Raw genomic sequence first — 17,327 nt, 5'->3', positions numbered from 1 at the left:
GAAAAAGAACAGAAGCAGCAGCAGCAGAATAAATGCGCAGAACAATAAAGCAGAAGCCCACCAAACAGAGAAGTCAATCCTGGCTTCATGTCCTCTGCCCTTAGGAGCAATAGCCAAGGCCATGTCCCAGAAACCACCCCCACTACAGCTGCAGGTGAACTGTCCTCATCTATGCACATACTGGAGCTTCCAGTCTTCCAGTCTAGTTCAGCCCCGACCTCCTCCCTCTTCTTGCAACAGCTTTTACCCCACATCCTTCAGAGTGCTTGACCCTCACTTTTAAGGCTCTTCTCCCTGATAAGTGATGATGCTCAGGCTCTTTTCCCACTCCCACATCCCCTTTGCTGCCCTATACCTAACTGTGTTCATGGGACAAGCGCTGCGCTTTGATTCTCCTGCATGGAACTCCTTCCCAGGGCAGCACTGATCACTTATCCCCAGTGTGTGAGCTCTGCAGCTCTGCTGTGGGCTCTCACCGTTCTGGTTGCTGCTGCTGGTGGTGCTGTCCTCTCGCTCAGACTGGCTGGTGCTGCTGTTGGAGGCTGTAGGCGGAGGGGACGGAGCTCTGCTGGAGGCTGCACTTTCACTTTCATCTAGGAGGCGGTCCATGTAATCTCTACGGAAGACAGAAAGCAAGTTCAGCACGTACAATAAAGTTCACTGCATTGGGTGTGTGAGCAACAAGGAAGGAAGGAAGGCACCCTTCCCTAATGGGATAATCAGAGCATGTACTGCAGTTTCACTTTGGTGGTCCAGCACACAGTTCTACAATGTTCACATAAACACTCGTATTAACAAGCAGGAAGAATAAATAGCTGTAAGAAAGCTGGGGGAGTGCATAGTGAAAAAAGCCCTATGACAGGGTATGGTTTTGGCCAAACAGTATATTTTAAAAATCCCATCTGAAATTTGTGACTAATGCCTTCATGCAAAACATGTATTTAAAGCAAAATGACTGTTTAAAACAATTCTCTCATGAGAATGTGGATGCCCCATCCCTGCAGGCATTCAAGGCCAGGCTGGATGTGGCTCTGGGCAGCCTGGGCTGCTGGTTGGCGACCCTGCACACAGCAGGGGGCTGGAACTGGATGAGCACTGTGGGCCTTTGCAACCCAAGCCACTCTATGATTCTGTGATTCTTACTTGCAGAAACGTTACATCTGTGATACACTGAACCAAAAAATACTCCATGAAAGAGCTGTTCAATGCAAACTGCTGGCCTAACTCCCAGCAAATGTATTTTGGGAATTACATGATACACACTGGTATGCTTTTCTTTGGCTTTTTTCCCACTGCAACCTGGGACTGTGGCGTCACCAGTCTGTCCCTCCATTTCAGAGTCAGAGCAGTACAAAAGAACAACTGAGAATCAGCACGTAATAATGCACATCTTACGTTACGCCGGGATGAAGATTGTATTTCTTCTTTCCAAATCTCGTCTGTTGTGCAAAGAAATCATAGCGCTCTGACTTCTTCCACATGTAATAAAATGCTACACACTCACCAACTGATCTTGTTCGTACCTAGGAAAGAGGTGCTGTGAGCATTCTGATCACCCCATGTACCAAAAGAAAAAGCAAGAACTACATTTAAAATCAGCACGTACCTTATTTGCCTGAATAACATGAAAATCCTTGCCATAGACTTTCAGCCCTTGTTCAAAGTTCCTACATTCTTCTTCTGTCCAAACAGATAATTCTTCTAAAGCAAGGAAATGCAATATTGAAAACACTTAACATAAAAGCATATGGTCAGTGACAGAAAAGACATGTGGCATTCAAGTCTATTACACCATCTGCAAACTAATGAGAACCACCTCCAGAAATCTGGTTTACCACTCCAAAAAGGAAGATTCTCCCTTTCAGGTGGGAGCTGGGAAATGCTGGCTGGCTGAAGTGCCGTGTTGGCAGGACCATCACCAGCCAGCAGCTCTGCCAGCTGGGGACAGTGAGCAGGCAGGGGGAAGAAGGGCTCAGACAGCTGCTGCCAGCACAGTGCCCAGGACTGCAGGGAGCACAGCACATAGGAGTGCGTTGCCTACAGACCTGGGACAGTTCCTGCTACTTGGAAGAAGCCGCTGCTGTGATGAGTACAAAGACCAATAATAAAACAGCAAATGCTTCAGTCTCCAAGACTGAGGCCTTCTCAGTGGCATACCTTTCCAATAAAAGGTGTAGGCACCCATTCTCCTTTAGCTAGAACTATGAATTATGAGATTTTATACATGTTTGTTCCATTGACTTTAATGACTGTAGAGCTCTAAGAACAAAGAACAGAATGCTAAATAAATGCACGGCATAGTTGCTAAGTCAGTTTAAATTTTAACTCATTATTAATGTGACAAATACAAATATCAAGCTTAATTATCAGCTAATTTACTTGCACTCTTTTGAGATGTATTTGCTTATACTACATCTGCTAATTTCTTTCTCTCAGAGAACCCAAAGAAGTTCACTGAAGGCTGCGCTTGAATGAACACTGCTACGTCATGCTTGCATGCAGTCACAGTGTAACAGAACACCTGTGTGTGCAGGACCCATGCAGCAAAAGGAGAGGTAACACTGTAAGAGCTCAAGCAGTGTGTGTGCTCACCTCTGGCTGCTTTCACATTAAACCTCAGCCTTCGTAAAGATTCTTCAGTATCAAAATTGCACTTAACCAGTTCATACAACGCCTGCAAAGACAAAAAGACATATGTTTAGTATTCTAAATAACACTGATTTCACACTGTGCCACAGAAGCATCCTTCATAAAGTATTAAGACTTACTTCAAAAAAGGTGAAAAATGAACTGTTTGAAGGGCTGCATTACAATTTAAGACAGCACTTCCTGGTTACATTTCCACAGCTCTTACCTACGCAACCAAGCATAAACTCAAGTGAAGTATTTCAACACTTTCAACCACTGCACACATTCCCAAAATTGACTTCTTTAAAGAAAATTCATGAAGTTTCAAAAAAACTGCAATTGAAAGAACTCACGCACGATTACTTACACACAAAACCACACGCTGATGCCTAACACAAGGTTAAGTCAAAGTTAGCAGTCCAGAATTTGTTGGGAGGAAGGAACCCATCATATTTCTACTTCCAAAAGCAATAAATAAGCTGTTTCAAGCCCAATTTTAATTGTGGGGATTATAATAAAATAAAGGGATAATTCATTCTGTAGTACTAAACTACAAATGCCACCCCTCACCACATACCTGCTCGTTGTCCTTAATATGCGATCCCTCAGGAATGGCATCCAGGCCCTTCTCATCACCTGTGCGCCGTGATGCCTCGTTTAGGAACTCAATCACTTTATCTTCTGGCAAGACATCAGGATTCCACAACAGCTGGTCATCGTTCTCATACACTGCAGGAAGCAGAGGAAAAAGAGAAGCAAGCTGAAACAGCAATATGGAAGCTTATCCTCTCCTGTAAAGCTAGCACTGATGGAGCCTCGGAGCATCAGCATCAATCCACACCTCAGGGCAGGTGAAAGATCAGCTCACAAACATGATCCTGTGGGTAACACACTACACCTTACCCTGTCTTTCAATCTCTGCTCTGGATTCTGGGAACATGATACTCCACGAATTCCACCTGTGCGTCCTCCTGACAGATGCTACTTAATCACAAGGCAGCAGAACCAGAGCCCAGAACTCCCCACCCTACACTTCTATTTAAGCATCACAGTTTTACTGATGGCAGCAAGCAAAACTTTCAGAAGAGAAACAAAGCCTTCTGAAAGCACATCTTTGAATTCTGCTGGTTGAAATTCTCTAATGGCAGCTGCTGGTCCTCCAGGCCCAGCTGAGAACCATTAGCTTCATGCAGCACACTGGGCTCACCCTTTCTCACAAGAGCATGTCAGAGCAGCCAAAAAGCAACATGGTTCATCTTCAGAGCTAGTACTTTTGTGCACTTGTTTATAAGGGGGGGGATCCAAGAGGACTAGACTTCTTGAAGAACGAGAATGATGAGATGTGTGCATGAAAAAATACTCAACATACAGTCCCAGATATTTATTTTTGAACTCTTTAACTACGTTGCATTCATATTCCAGTTGGAACCCTGGCAAAAAGATTTAAAACACTGAAAAGGAAAAGAAGTGGCAACAGACAACAAACCCCACTGGTACACAGAACTACAACAACCCCAGAACACTGGTGAAAATTTAACTTTCTTCCTCAACAGTTTTAGCCCATGGCTTAGGTTCTGCATCCTGCACAGAACTGTGCGCAAGGCTATGAGAAACTGCTCTACATAAGTTAGTGTAGTGCATAAAGCAGCCCTTTTTTATTGCTGGAGGCCAGAAGCCATTCAGAGCTGAGTAAACATGTGAGAGAGCAGGTGACTGATCCATAAAGCATAATTTGCCACATCCCAGGTAAATACGTAACTCCAACTCTATTTTTAGACAATAACAGCAAAGCATGCAAGGAGCAACTTCCTCACAGCTAAAAACTTGCGTTTAATGTATCTGTATTTTCTAATTTACCATTTTCCCTTTTTTCACAGAAGCTCCTGAATTCTCACTTGGTTTTAAGCTACGTTCTTCTCAGTGTCAGCCCCACTGTTGGCCTGTTTTTGGCCAGGACCAGGAGGGACCACGTTTCCATTTTCTGTTGGGACCAGGCCGCAGTACAGCTACAGCAACCTGGCACCTAGAGCAAGACAACTGTCACCACTCGAGTATGTTCTCAGGTTCTGGGGCTGCACTGTTTCTGCTGGTTAGTTTAAAACTAACATACAAAAGCTGCAGTCTCAAACCAACCTGCAGAGTGAACAGATTCTTGGTAATGGGTTGAGTGAGCAGGGAAATTCCTGCTTTTAAGCTCAAGCTGGGTTTATGTGCGTCTGCCTTTCCTTGCTTCATTGTATTAACAGCATACTGCCAAAGGCTCTGCTTGTAAGAGGAAAAGAGCTCCTGGAAAACACTCAAGTAGTAGAACAAGAAGTTCTTTAATGATGATTGAAGAGTTGTAAGATGTGAAAACAAAGCTGCTGGCACCATTTCATCTCTATGACAGGTTAATCCAGCACCATCATTTCTTTACTATCCATTTCACATAAACGGAACAAACCACGTGAAGAGGTTAACATAACTGATACAAAGTTTGGCTCAACTACCAGGTTAGAATGCAAGGACTCAATAGGACAGCAATATCACCTATCTTTTACCCTTCCAAGTCTCAAGCTCTAGAGTTGAAGTACACGATGAGCTACAGTCTGGGATGATGGTTCTATTCTTCATTTGAAAGAGCTGTTACATTCCACAAGATATGTGCAACATATCTGTTATTGTTTCCCACTAGGAAATGAACTGACACACAGTAGCAAGCAGTGCTGAGGCTCACCTTTTTCATTCTCTTTGTATCTGCATATTCCAGCTGGAATTTCAGCTTGAAACATAGAGCCCACCATGATTTCCTGTTTGGAAATAACAGACACCAAAAGTTAAGCAACCCCAGCCTTGCAGTTTTTTGTTAGCAAGTGAAAATATGTCTGTATCATTCTTTCTCTCTTAAAGCTTTCATCACTCAAAATCTAAAACAACTGTAAATAAGCATTAGAAAAAAACACACTTTTCACTGTCTTTAACATTATTGCTACAAAAACACTCACATTTGTTGAGAAAAAAAGGGAGAAGAGTTATGAGATCTTTAGATCAAAGTTACTAGGCAGCAGCTCAGCTCATTATTCACAGAACACTGAGTTTGATAACCGACCTTAATATTTACCTTTTTCCAGTCTTCTGAGGGAATATAATCTTCATCTTCTTCAGACTCCTCTTCTATTTCACTGTCTAGGAGAAATGAGCCAACATGTACACAGCGCCATGCTGGGGCAGTGCTGGGGCTGCACCCAGCCACTGGGAGTGCCGTGGGGTGAGGGATGGATACAGGCAGTGCTGCAGCCCCACTCTGCCTCCCTGCCACCTTATCTCTCGCTGCAGAAGCATGGAAGGCAGGCCGGCTGGCACTGCTTAATGCTCCAGCAGTGACTGCCTTAAAAACGACCCACCCAATGTTTGTGTTTAGAACGGCTCGAGATACACAGCAGGCTATGAAAAGTGAAGGCACAAGTGGATGCATCCATCAGTTTTAGTCCTTCCTAATAAAACTCTGTTTTCCCTCACTCAGCTGTGAAGCAGTTGAGACTGTCCACATTTACAACACACAGTTACATCCTGAAAGTATTCTTGCTTGCACACTCAGCACCCACACGTGGATTTCAACCCCATTTCGATAAGCTCACCGCTTTGTTGCTGCTGCTCTCTCTCCCTTACAGCAGCTGTCACTGAATTTAAGGTAAACTACCACACAACACACAAGAAATTCACAAGCACACTTCTGTGAGCCTCACTGGGATTTAGTAGGCTTGGATGTACTGCTCAGAGATGTACAGTACTGCTTCAAACAGATTTCTCAGGATAAGGGCTGACAACAATCTTAGGCCCTATGATAAGGGGTAGGTGCCATTCACAATGCAACAAAAGCAACCACACCCTGATATATATATAGCAAGTGGGAGCACTGGCACTAAAATGATTTACACATTGAGTTACATTTTATACACAGCTGAAAGCTGTAAAAACTCCAAAGCTAGTGCAATACATGTGTGTAATCCTAAAGTCTAAAAATAAGAGCTCATTTAAGATATTTGCAACCCTCTGCACAGTTACATGCTGAGGTTCCTTAAAATAATGCAGTCCAGAGTGAGAGCAGGCAGCCAGAGCTCCAACATGAAGGTAATACCACACAGAACAGGCAGGTGCTGCTGATCCCCTGCTGAATGCTGCCATCACACAGCATAGCAGCACACAGACTATGGATTCCACAGAGAAGTATTTGTTAGATCACATTCCTCACTGTACAAATCAGTCTCCGAAGCCATTTACTGCACCTGGACTCTGCATGCAAGGATCTCTTCCTGAAGGGCACACCTGCATAGGCCAATATGTGGATGTCATGGAACAAAAGGAGATATGCTGTTTGAGGTGCTGTTTCAAAACATTTTTCCACAAATTAATCCTTTAAGAACAGAGTATCTGGTCTTACAGAGAATGTCTCCTCTGGGAAGAAGCTGTAGGGTTTGGCTAACAGCAGGAATTTCTGGTTGCCCACTGTGTGTAACAGTAATCAAAACCAGAGCTCAGAGCACAAACATGCATCCACAGGTATCTGGATGCACACTTCAGAAACAGAATACTGGTTAACTAACAAAGCTGTCTGCAAGCAAAGGCCGATCATTTGAGGTAGGTATGCTCAGTGCTAAGCTGTACATACTTGTATCGAAATATTTACATCGACGAGGGCGAATCAGCTCCTGTGGATCTTGAGAAGCAACTGATGGTGCTGGGTCGTCATTAGATGACTGTGTCTCATCTTCCTGACCTGATGAATCCTTTATGGTTTCCTCCTGAAATATAAAGGAGCAAAGAGGACAGGTCAGAAACACCATTTGGGCAATATGTTTTCCAAAACTGTCAACATATCAAACCAAATACCTGTTATCTATCTGACTTCAAGTGGCTGTTGTACTGGGTGTGGTTTGTCCACACCAACCCATAACAAACACGTAAGCATATCATGTTCTTCATTGACCATGACTTTAAGCAGATCAGATTCAGCACTCAGATTCTAACACACAGATCAGAAACACGAAGCACAGCTGAATACTGGCAATAGCTTTAAAATGAGTCAAGCAAAACCTTGCAGTTTTCATTTCATTTCACTTTACGTTTTACTTCAGTCTTCAAAGCCCTTCCTTGCGATGTGTCAGTATAAAGAACAATACAAAGATACTTTTCTCAATCAAATAGAAACTGTGTGTTCCACAAAAATAAATGTCAACAGTGTGGTTCTACCCAACAGGAATCAGTCAGCTCGACACGCCATGTGTTTGTACATCGAGCTGCCAAAAGGTCAAAAACAAGAACCAGTTTATTAGAAAAGAAGTCACAACAACAATGGCAATTATTATAATTAGTGAAAAATAAGATGATAATGGTTAGAGAATACATTAGATTTCTAATACATTAGATGTGGTGTGTATTGTCCACATAGTGTCTGGGTTTTATGACTGTTGTAAGCACTCCTGCTTGCTAGCTCTGACACAGGCATAGGGCATGACACATGTTTACGTGTACCTTTAACTGCATCACAGTGTAATCACATGTGCAGCTTAAAGCAGCTTAAAAATAGAAAACAGCTAAGTGCAGCACAGCTAAATAAGCTGTAGAAAGATGTGCACTCGCAGAGAAAGCCTGAATGATTTATAAAACGATTCCACCCCCACAGATGCATTTTACTGCCTCTCTGCTAAAAGCATGCGAGTAATTCTACAGCACTCATTCTTGCAGCCCAAGGCACAACACCCTGACAGGCTGGCCAGCTCTCTTTGTGCCCAACCCTCCTTACCACCTTTGTTCCAACCCTACCCAAGCTGGGGCAGAGCAACTCAGCAGACTTGCTGTCCAAATGCAGGCACAGGGCTGCAATCAGGCCGAGCTGCTGGCTGGACTCTGCTTACCCTACCCAGCTCACTGCTGCACCAACCCGTTCTCTTCTTCAGCAATCTGCAGAGTGTCCCCCTGCAGGAGGACAGACATCACTCCTCTCACTGCTGGCATCTTAGCAATGACAGAAACAGGGAAGCCATGCAGCTTAGAGGAAAGATGGGCAGTACCTTAAACCAACTGGTAACAGAATGGGAGAGCTACAGAGGAGGCTGGGAGAGCACAGAAAATGGCAGTTTGGTCAGGAAGTAATTAAGAAGCAAAGGCATAAGAAGGAAGCGGGACTTTGGGAACACTGCTGTGCACAACAAAATCAAATGCCTTTGTGTCTTACTCTAATTTTGCATATTCCTGTTATGTAAGTTTCTCCCCATTTCTAGCTTCTTGAAGTCCTCCTAATGCAATACAACTATCTAATTTTCTTCTGTTTGAACTATTCGGCCTATACAAACAGCAGTCTTTTACAGCACTTTTGGAATCGAGCATGTCATTCCTCACCTTTCTGTCTCATTCCAGACATTCTGAAATGGGTAAGATATCAAAGAAGAAAATGTATTCATTTGAAATCCAGATTAGGTAATTCAACTTCCATTAATGCCTGTGGGTTTTTTTGTTACTGACAGTACAAAGGTTTCCGTATTTTAATGGTATTCAGGAAGCAACTCTGAGCAGCGCCAGTAACAGAGAACCTATAGCTGTGCCCGTGACGAGATGGGATTATTACAAATACACATGACATACATAAGTAGAAAAGACCCTCCTATAATCAGATGATTTGTTTTAAGAGCACACAGGACAGGATTCTAGTTCAAAACTTTACATTCTGTGAAGGTATTTGAAGCATTAGATTTAATTAACAATTTAAATGCAAGCAGGATAATTACTGCCGGGCTGAAAAAAAATATAATTTAAAAAGCTGAAGCAAGAAGACTTGAATTAAAAGATGCATCAGTGAGCATTGGAGGTTACTGCAACCCCACACTGCACTGCTCAGTTTCAGTAGATGAGCTTTCATCTCGAAACAAGCATTCAGTCACATCTACAAAGGGACTTTCAGGCATTTAAAATTCCAGTTTTTAAACCAGACAGTATTTCTGAAGGACAACACAATCCCTTCTGACGTGATGCTGTATGTATACACGCACTCTAATTTGCCTCAGCAGGAGTCTGGCATGATACAGATTAAATGCAGAGCAATTAAGAGAAATATAGAAGGGTAATTAAAAATAACAGTTAGACTTCAGTACACAGAGCATCTGAAATCAGCTGTATGATGACTTACTTCCGCTGTGATCTGGCACTTTGAATGCTTGTCTATTACAGAACAGCTGTATGAAAATCAGTTGTAAACTGGCGTGAACACTTACTTTGTTTTCACCACTGCAGCCACTGTTGTCATCGTTATCAACATCATCATCATCTTCTCCCTCCTCCTCTTCCTCATCCTCATCTTCATCATCATCATCTTCTTGGAGAGGAATGGTGCCATCATAGCCATAAAGGCTAAGCAGCTCCTGGATTGGCATATCGCTTTCCTGACAAACATCCAAACAAAGTCGGAGATTTAACCATAATACTTTGCATCCCACATCTGCTCTACAGCTTAAATTTGAGCTTTTTAAACATAACACAACAAAAACAGATAACTGATGACCAGGTATACTAAGAATAGCTTCTCTAAAATGAACAGACATTCAGAAGTTTTGGCTCCTAGGAAAAACGTGTGGCCTTTATTTTATTTCCTAATCCTTAATAAACTTGCAGTAGAACTCTGGCATCACAGACTCTCAGAGGGGCCAGAAAGTTCATTAAAACAGCAGCAGGGGGCTGTATGCCCCATTAAAAAGGCACCGGGGGCTGTATGCCCCATTGCCCTTCTTGGTGTTTGCCTACTATTTGTGTACAGCACTGTCATATGGCAGTTACATCTGGTTATACAGCTATGATCCTGGGAAGAATCCATGCCTATGAAATGACAAGGCATGCATTTATCATGGGACCAAAATATGGGTGTCACCCATTTCAGCAGCAGATGAAGATTGCCACTGGCTCCTAGGAGGAGTCTGATGCCTCACAAGACACGCAACAGGACGCCTGCATGCACTGTGTGCTCTGGCAAACATGCAGCCTGCAGCCCGCTCTGTGCCCAGCATTAAGGTGACCTTGAGGCAGAGTGTGGCAGAGATTCACAGAATGCCTTGGGTTGGAATGGACCCCAAGGATCATCAAGTTCCAACGCCCTGCCACCAACCTCCAGATCTGCTACTAGATCAGGCTGCCCAGGGCCCCATCCGACATGGCCTTGAACACCTCCAAGATTATCTGAATGCACTATTCTGGCAGTCAAGTATGACCTGTGGTCTGCACATCACAAATTTTTCAGTACATATACAGAGCAAACTGGGGTATAAATTAATATAAATATTCCATTTGCTGCCCAAAAACTATCTTCAGGGTCAGGTGGCATCCAGGCAAAGACAGCACCGCTCACAGATACATACAATATTTCCTCATCTAAAACCAAAAAGTGTTTAATGCTGCTGTCTACAAAAGCAAACATACCTGGGAAGCAAATCTACTGAAATACGTGCTCATTTAAAAATCTTTACATGTAGAATTCTGGCCTGTTCTGAAGAGACTCTTCAGAAGATACAGACAGACCTCAAGTTTAGTGGCTCCCAAACTGTTATTGATTGAATCCATTTTATTAACACAAATTATTAATCGCCAGGTCCACAAATGAGTTACTTCAATACTTTCAATGCCTCAGGATCCTGCCCTTAGGGGCAGGGTATGGCATCCCTGGAGGATTTTCTAAGAGCATTTTAAAATCACCTTTCTCATGAGATCAAATCCCTTGTTCATCATTCAGAGGTGTGTACGGCTGCTCCAAACGGTGCTTCTCAGGATGTAATGCAAGCCCTGGCTGATGATCAGATTTTTAGTTATCTGCTGGCCTCACACTTCTGCCACTGAACTCCTCTCCTAAGGGCTTAATTTATCTACACATCAGTTCCTTTTACAAAAGGCAAGTGTAGTTAGTTCTGCCATGTAAAAACAGCAGTAACACAGGGGTTACCTGCACTCCTTGCCTATGTATTTTGTGTTACTTTAAACCACTAAGCCTTTCAGCAACTTACAGGCCCAGTCTTCAGTTCAACTATACAAACACGGTCATGGAGCATGTGGCACCTCATCTCCTCATTCTCCCTCTTAATTTCTTGTATTTAATGCAGTGAACTCTCAGAAGTGAGGAATTCCTGTTTTACACATGTGGACAACATGACAGGACTGTGATCATAATCAAAACCTTACAGTACAGCTGTCAGAGAAGCCCAAACTAATGTCCTCCAGTGCATTTTTGAGAGCAAAACTTGCATGAGGTGCTCCTCATCACCCTCCTGTTAGATGAAAGTCATGCTGTATTTGGAACCTTTTTCCTAGGTAGAGCCTTGAAATAGTCCCTGACAGTTCAAAAAGCTCTGAGTGCCAGCAGCTCTCAAAGATGCAACACTGTTGGTACCACAGCTGTGAGTTCTGTGTAGTTTCGGGACACTGCAGAAACAGAGGTTAAAAAAAGTAACATGGATGATCAATGGCACCAAAATTTCTCATGTGGAAGATGTTTAGTAACAAGAAATGCATTACAAATCATACATCTGGAGCAGAGGTAAGTGAGGAGGAGCCGTGTAACAGAGAACTGCATCATAAGGAGGGGCACAGAGAAGAGCAAGAGAAACAACTACACTCTTCTAGGGACAAAGCAGGACTATGGAGCTTCCAACGATCAGTAGAGAAGATTCTCATCCTCAGATGAATGTGCAGTTTTTCTGTGACTCAGGAGTTTAACCAGTGAGGTGCTTCTGTACAACTGGACTGTCATCTCATCTCCAAAGGAGCTGAGCAAGGAAATCTGGCACATTCACAGGCTGGGGAAATCTGAAGTAATATATGTAAGTGTCTGGGGAAAGGAAAAGACAGGATAGCACTTGTCTTGCCAGTACTGTTGAGATTTAGGCTGTCTATCATCCACATCTAAGAAAAGGCATGAATGAAAAATGAAAAGAGGACAAGAAAGGAGAGAGAAACAAGCCTTGATGTGTAGCCTGCCTATCCCACAAGCAGAAACCCAGCATAATCCTGCTGCCATGAGAGCATCTGAAAGGCAGTAAGAGCTCTACCTACAAAGCCACAAAGGACCGACATTCCTGTGCCAGCATGGGAAGATGTCCTCCAAAGAGCAGCACAGGAAACTAAGTTACAGTGCCAGTCACTGTCCTGTCACAGACACGTGCAGAATCCAGAAGCCTGCAGTACCCACAGCCAGGACATGAGGGAATGCTCTGATTGCTGACGCACACTTACAAACAAAGCAGTGTGCTGTGGTGGTAGGATCACACAGCCAGATGTTGGCTCCTCACAAATGATGAGGAAGAACACACATTTTGAACTTCAAAAGAATATGATACTCGTGGAGCTCCATTTCTCACTTAGTCTAAATATTTAATTCACGTGCAATTTATTTATCTTTACTGTTTAATATCAAATGTGGAATCACCAGAAAGAAATCATCATTTACCTCCAAAATGCAGATTAAACATACTCTATTAATTTAATGCCATACTGGTAAGATCACTTATGCTAAACAGGATTTGTACATCAAACAGGCATTTAAAAACCATTAATGATCTATTCCAGCAGCCTTTTCAGCCAGGGAGGTCACAGACTGTATCTACATTACTTTGCATTGATAATGAACCTGGTTTGCAGTTTAAGAACATGATTCTTGGCTGAGAAGTAATTTAAAGCAGTACATAAGTGACAGCATAACCTCAAAACGCCAAGTAAATCTCACACGCAATTATTTCTTAAGACACATATTTTACAATGAGTTTATCACTGCTATCAGTATGTGGGAGTTCCAAGCCGAGCTCTGCCGACAACTTTTTGCATTGAGCAAATCAGTTTATCTACATCTCTGTTTTCTCCACCTTAAAAACGGAAGGTGCTCCTATCTTCCCCACTGCAGGAGTATATGAATGGATGTTTGTATAGAAGAGTAAAAGGAATGTGAAATTACCAGATCTTTTAAAATCAAAATCTACATGCACTTATCAAGTGCAAATGTTCGAGCAAACAGCACGACTGGAAGACACAAGTTTAAGCGGAGCGCACTTTGCCTCCTATGAGCTCTAAAAGGCAAACCACATCCCAGCACATTTATGCAAAAAGAAACTAATCAAGCCCAGCATTATGCATTATTGAGTATTTATGTAGCAGATCCCTTTTCCCAACTGTTGGGAACTGCGTATTTAGCTCAGCCCCTATTCCCCCTCTATGTTATTTGCCTATTAGTGTTTAAGGGCGGTTTGTTTTGTTTTAATCCCAAATATTAGGGAAAAAAACCCTGCACGTGTTTTGTTTAAGACTGTGGGTTGTGGTTATATTTTATGACTACTTAATGCTACCTACCCTGTTAAGATCCTCTATTTCAGAATTGAAGTTTCTTTCTCCTTCCATCATTTCCTCCTCTTCTAATGTCCGTTCATCATCAAAGTCATGCACCAGCATGTCAGCTGATGGATCAAATTCATGGTCATCTGATGTTGCTGAACCTCCTGATGGGAAACATTTTAAAGAATTTTTTTTAGTTAGAGTTTAGGTTTTTTTAAAATATATTTTTATTTTGGTGATGCTTCAATACTCAAATTAGGTTGAGAAATGAAAATGTCTTGAAAATCCCTCAGCCATTTATCTGGGGAAAGCCAGCAGCGCTGCTCAGAGGGCAGTGGAAGCCATCCTTTGGGTGCTCGTGGAAGAAAGACTGGGCAGAGCATTGAGCAGCCACCTCCTGCCCTGTGACAGTCCTGCACGTCAGGTCCCTACAGAAACATCTGTAAAATGTTCCAGGTTTGAAGATTTATTTCCTACATAATCATAAATCTGTTTGCACCAGGAGCTCTACTGGGAGCAGTCACACTCCAAATATAAACGTGGGACAGTTGTTTCCTTGATACCTTGCAAGCTTTCCTGTTTACAGCTACAAAGACAATCTGACGACTCTTCTAAACTGTAAACCTAAAATAAGCTTCACAATTGTATGGATCCTATTTCTGATGCCAAACTCTTAGCTACTTTTCCCCATGTGTTTTTCTTTTCAGTTCTGTGCAGAACAACGTGGTTACATTTTGTGACAATGAAAAATGAATGAATGAATGGTTTGGCAGATGCAGCATTCGGTGTAATTCAGCAATACCTGAGCTCTCATTCTAGCCCTGCTCACGTTTTTCCATCGTCTCCATGAACTTATATTCCATTTTGCAAAGCTCAAAAATGGTACCATGGCTATGGGCACAAGAGGTAGGGCTAGGGCTAGCTCTGCTTTGTGCTTGGAGGTGTGCAAGTGATCGATGGCTTCTACAAAGGAAGAAAGAGCTCCAGAGACAACAGCAGTCCAGCTAAAGTCATTACTGGAAAGCTTGTCCACCAGAAGGATGCCCAAATACTCTGAAATAAATAGCACTAACAAGAGCAATACCAAGATACAAAAAAACAGAGTCGTAGTTTATGTTTCAGTTGATTACCAAATACCAGGAACTCTGGGACACCAAAATATCAAAAAATAACCAGTTTTAAACACAGAAGGCACGAAACTCCTCATTTTTTGCAACCCTAGTGGGAAAAAAAATCCTACTTTCCTTGCTGCTTTGTGTATAAAACCATACAGCAATGGTGTTGTCTGATGACTGAGAGCACACAGGGCCTTTGACTCCATGCTTACTCTGAACTCATCAGACCACAGCCTTAGGTTACAACTGGAAAAGACCCCAAGGGAGAATTTTGAAGTATACCCTCTTCCCCCACAAGTCTAGGAAATGGACATTGAGGAAACTCTTACCTGGACTTGAAGACTCGAGAGAAGGCTAAAAAAAAAAAGAAAAAAAGAAAACACAGCAAATTATTTTTTCTATCTTGAATATGTACGAACTTAAGTTACAAGGTGAGATTTGAGCAGCCCCACTGTGATCTGTCCCCGTGTACTCAACCCCCTTTTCCACAGCCCAGCCCTATATACAACAGATTACAGTGACAGTGGAAACATGATTTATAACAAATTGTCCTTCACTTTTGAAAAGGTAAACGATAAATGGTTTTTCATGTTTGAAACTGCACATTAGGGAACACAAGAATCTCCTTTACATTGCAACTAAATGTACACTTTGAAAAGGTAAGCACAAGCCACACTGCAAATTCCTCATAGTACAAACAGAAAAAAAACAGTTTAATTTCTAACACAACCGGGAGGAAAAAAACAGCAGCAATTGCTCTGCAAGCCTGCCTTTCTTCCCAGCTATGACTGTACCAAACTGATGCAAATCATGGACTACAAAACCAGCACAAGTTCTGGAACTCAGAAAAACACTCACTTCCACAACAACCTTCATGACCAGCCATCCTTAGGCTCCCTGCATTTATCACCAGAACAAACATCACTCTGCCACAATACCCTGCTGTCCCTGCTTATAGCTTTGCCAGTCCTTACCCTCCTGAGCTCAGATTTGCATGTCAGACATGCAAACCTTGTTTGGTTTGAAAATGCAAGCAAATGGCTCAGGAACACACCGACTGGAGAGGTTTTGCAAAGCCAGAAAGACTGACTTCTGAATCCAGCAAGCCACAGTACCCCCTTCCCCACTGCCCTTTGGAAACTGAGATTCTGCTTGGGATTAAGGACGTTGTTATTACCTTACATAATGCACAATGCTGTCTTCAGGGAACACTGCCTGCATTTGGCCAAGAAATAATGTGGAAAACTTTGATTTGCGCATTCATGGTACATACTTGTACATATACATAATTCTGTATCTGGACTGCAGCCCTGCTAAAAGTGCAACAAGAGTATCTTAGAAAAACATCCAATGCATGACTAACATAGGCTGAGCTGCCACTGGGTACCAAAACCAGCCCACAATGACCAGCTCCTCTCTGGTAAGCTGCACACTTGGAGGATGGCAGAACAACACAGAGTGCTGCCCCAAAACCAACCACCTGAACCCTGAGCTGCCCTGAGACGAGGGCAGGAAAGCAGAAGTGACCTGGAAATAGAGGAAGGGAAAAAGCCAGTCTTGTGACTTATGAAGAAACGTTATTCCAGAAGTGCCCCTTGCAGAACAGAGAATTGGATTTAGCCTTCTAGAAAGCCCTTACAGAATCTGCTCAAAGGGATAAACCATGTTACTTAGTAAATAATAAATTCTGCAAATGGCATCTGAAAACTGTTCTTTCTGCCCGGCTATTAGCATGAGTCATTCTTAGAGTAGAAGTCTCTTACATAAGCCAACACTCCTGAAGACAAAATAAAACCTGTGTCCAACATTCAAGCTGTATTTATTAATGGCCAGTATCCTTCTTACCTTGTGCTAGTCTCTGGCTAAGGAGAAATCATGCTCTGCTTTCCCCCCCAGCTGGCTGCTGATGGGCTCACCATAGGGCTCTCAGCTGGGAAGGGGTGTAGGGGGCTCCCAAGGGAAGTACAGCACTCACTCACTGTGAGTTTGGGATGGCAGAAGTCCAAGCAAACAGAGCACAGTATGGTGAAGTGGCTCAAGCACTGCCCTGAAGGACGAGAGCCCCAGCTGCACTACTAGGCTTTTGGCTTTTAGAACTTGCCACCACCCCAAAGGACCTGCATGATGTACCTATGAGTGCAGGTGTGTACGTATTTACACAACTTGTATGTACATTTTATATACCTCTACGTATGTATATTTAAGAAGTGGAACAAGCTGGAGCTTGTTTCAATCATAAGAGAAAGCTCA

The 17,327-nt window shown here is 42.8% G+C and overlaps 1 protein-coding gene across 7 annotated transcripts in view; it reads right to left on the bottom strand.

Annotated features, from left to right (window-relative positions):
• Positions 1–17,327, bottom strand: part of MIER1 (MIER1 transcriptional regulator) — a 30,535-nt gene that overhangs the window by 3,076 nt on the left and 10,132 nt on the right. For 3 of the 7 annotated variants that reach the window (XM_085512415.1, XM_015870782.2, XM_085512414.1), the window contains exons 2-12: positions 15,407–15,431; positions 13,981–14,126; positions 9,876–10,043; positions 7,277–7,409; positions 5,729–5,793; positions 5,345–5,417; positions 3,206–3,357; positions 2,593–2,674; positions 1,607–1,701; positions 1,396–1,523; positions 477–616 (exon numbers count right to left, since the gene is read on the bottom strand). In XM_085512415.1, the coding sequence (XP_085368541.1) occupies positions 477–616; positions 1,396–1,523; positions 1,607–1,701; positions 2,593–2,674; positions 3,206–3,357; positions 5,345–5,417; positions 5,729–5,793; positions 7,277–7,409; positions 9,876–10,043; positions 13,981–14,079 (1,135 nt within the window). In that variant the 5' untranslated portion in view covers positions 14,080–14,126; positions 15,407–15,431. Of the gene's footprint in view, positions 1–476; positions 617–1,395; positions 1,524–1,606; positions 1,702–2,592; positions 2,675–3,205; positions 3,358–5,344; positions 5,418–5,716; positions 5,794–7,276; positions 7,410–9,875; positions 10,044–11,343; positions 11,441–13,980; positions 14,127–15,406; positions 15,432–17,327 lie in introns of those variants that run through there. The other 4 variants (XM_015870783.3, XM_085512413.1, XM_015870784.2 and 1 more) reach the window with 3 other exon arrangements.

This window comes from Coturnix japonica, chromosome 11 (genome assembly GCF_054131305.1).
Source record: "Coturnix japonica strain WE chromosome 11, WE-NBRP24, whole genome shotgun sequence".
NCBI classification, from domain to species: domain Eukaryota; kingdom Metazoa; phylum Chordata; class Aves; order Galliformes; family Phasianidae; genus Coturnix; species Coturnix japonica.
Note: the sequence above shows the minus strand (reverse complement) of the source record. Positions and strands in the feature narration are given on the sequence as shown.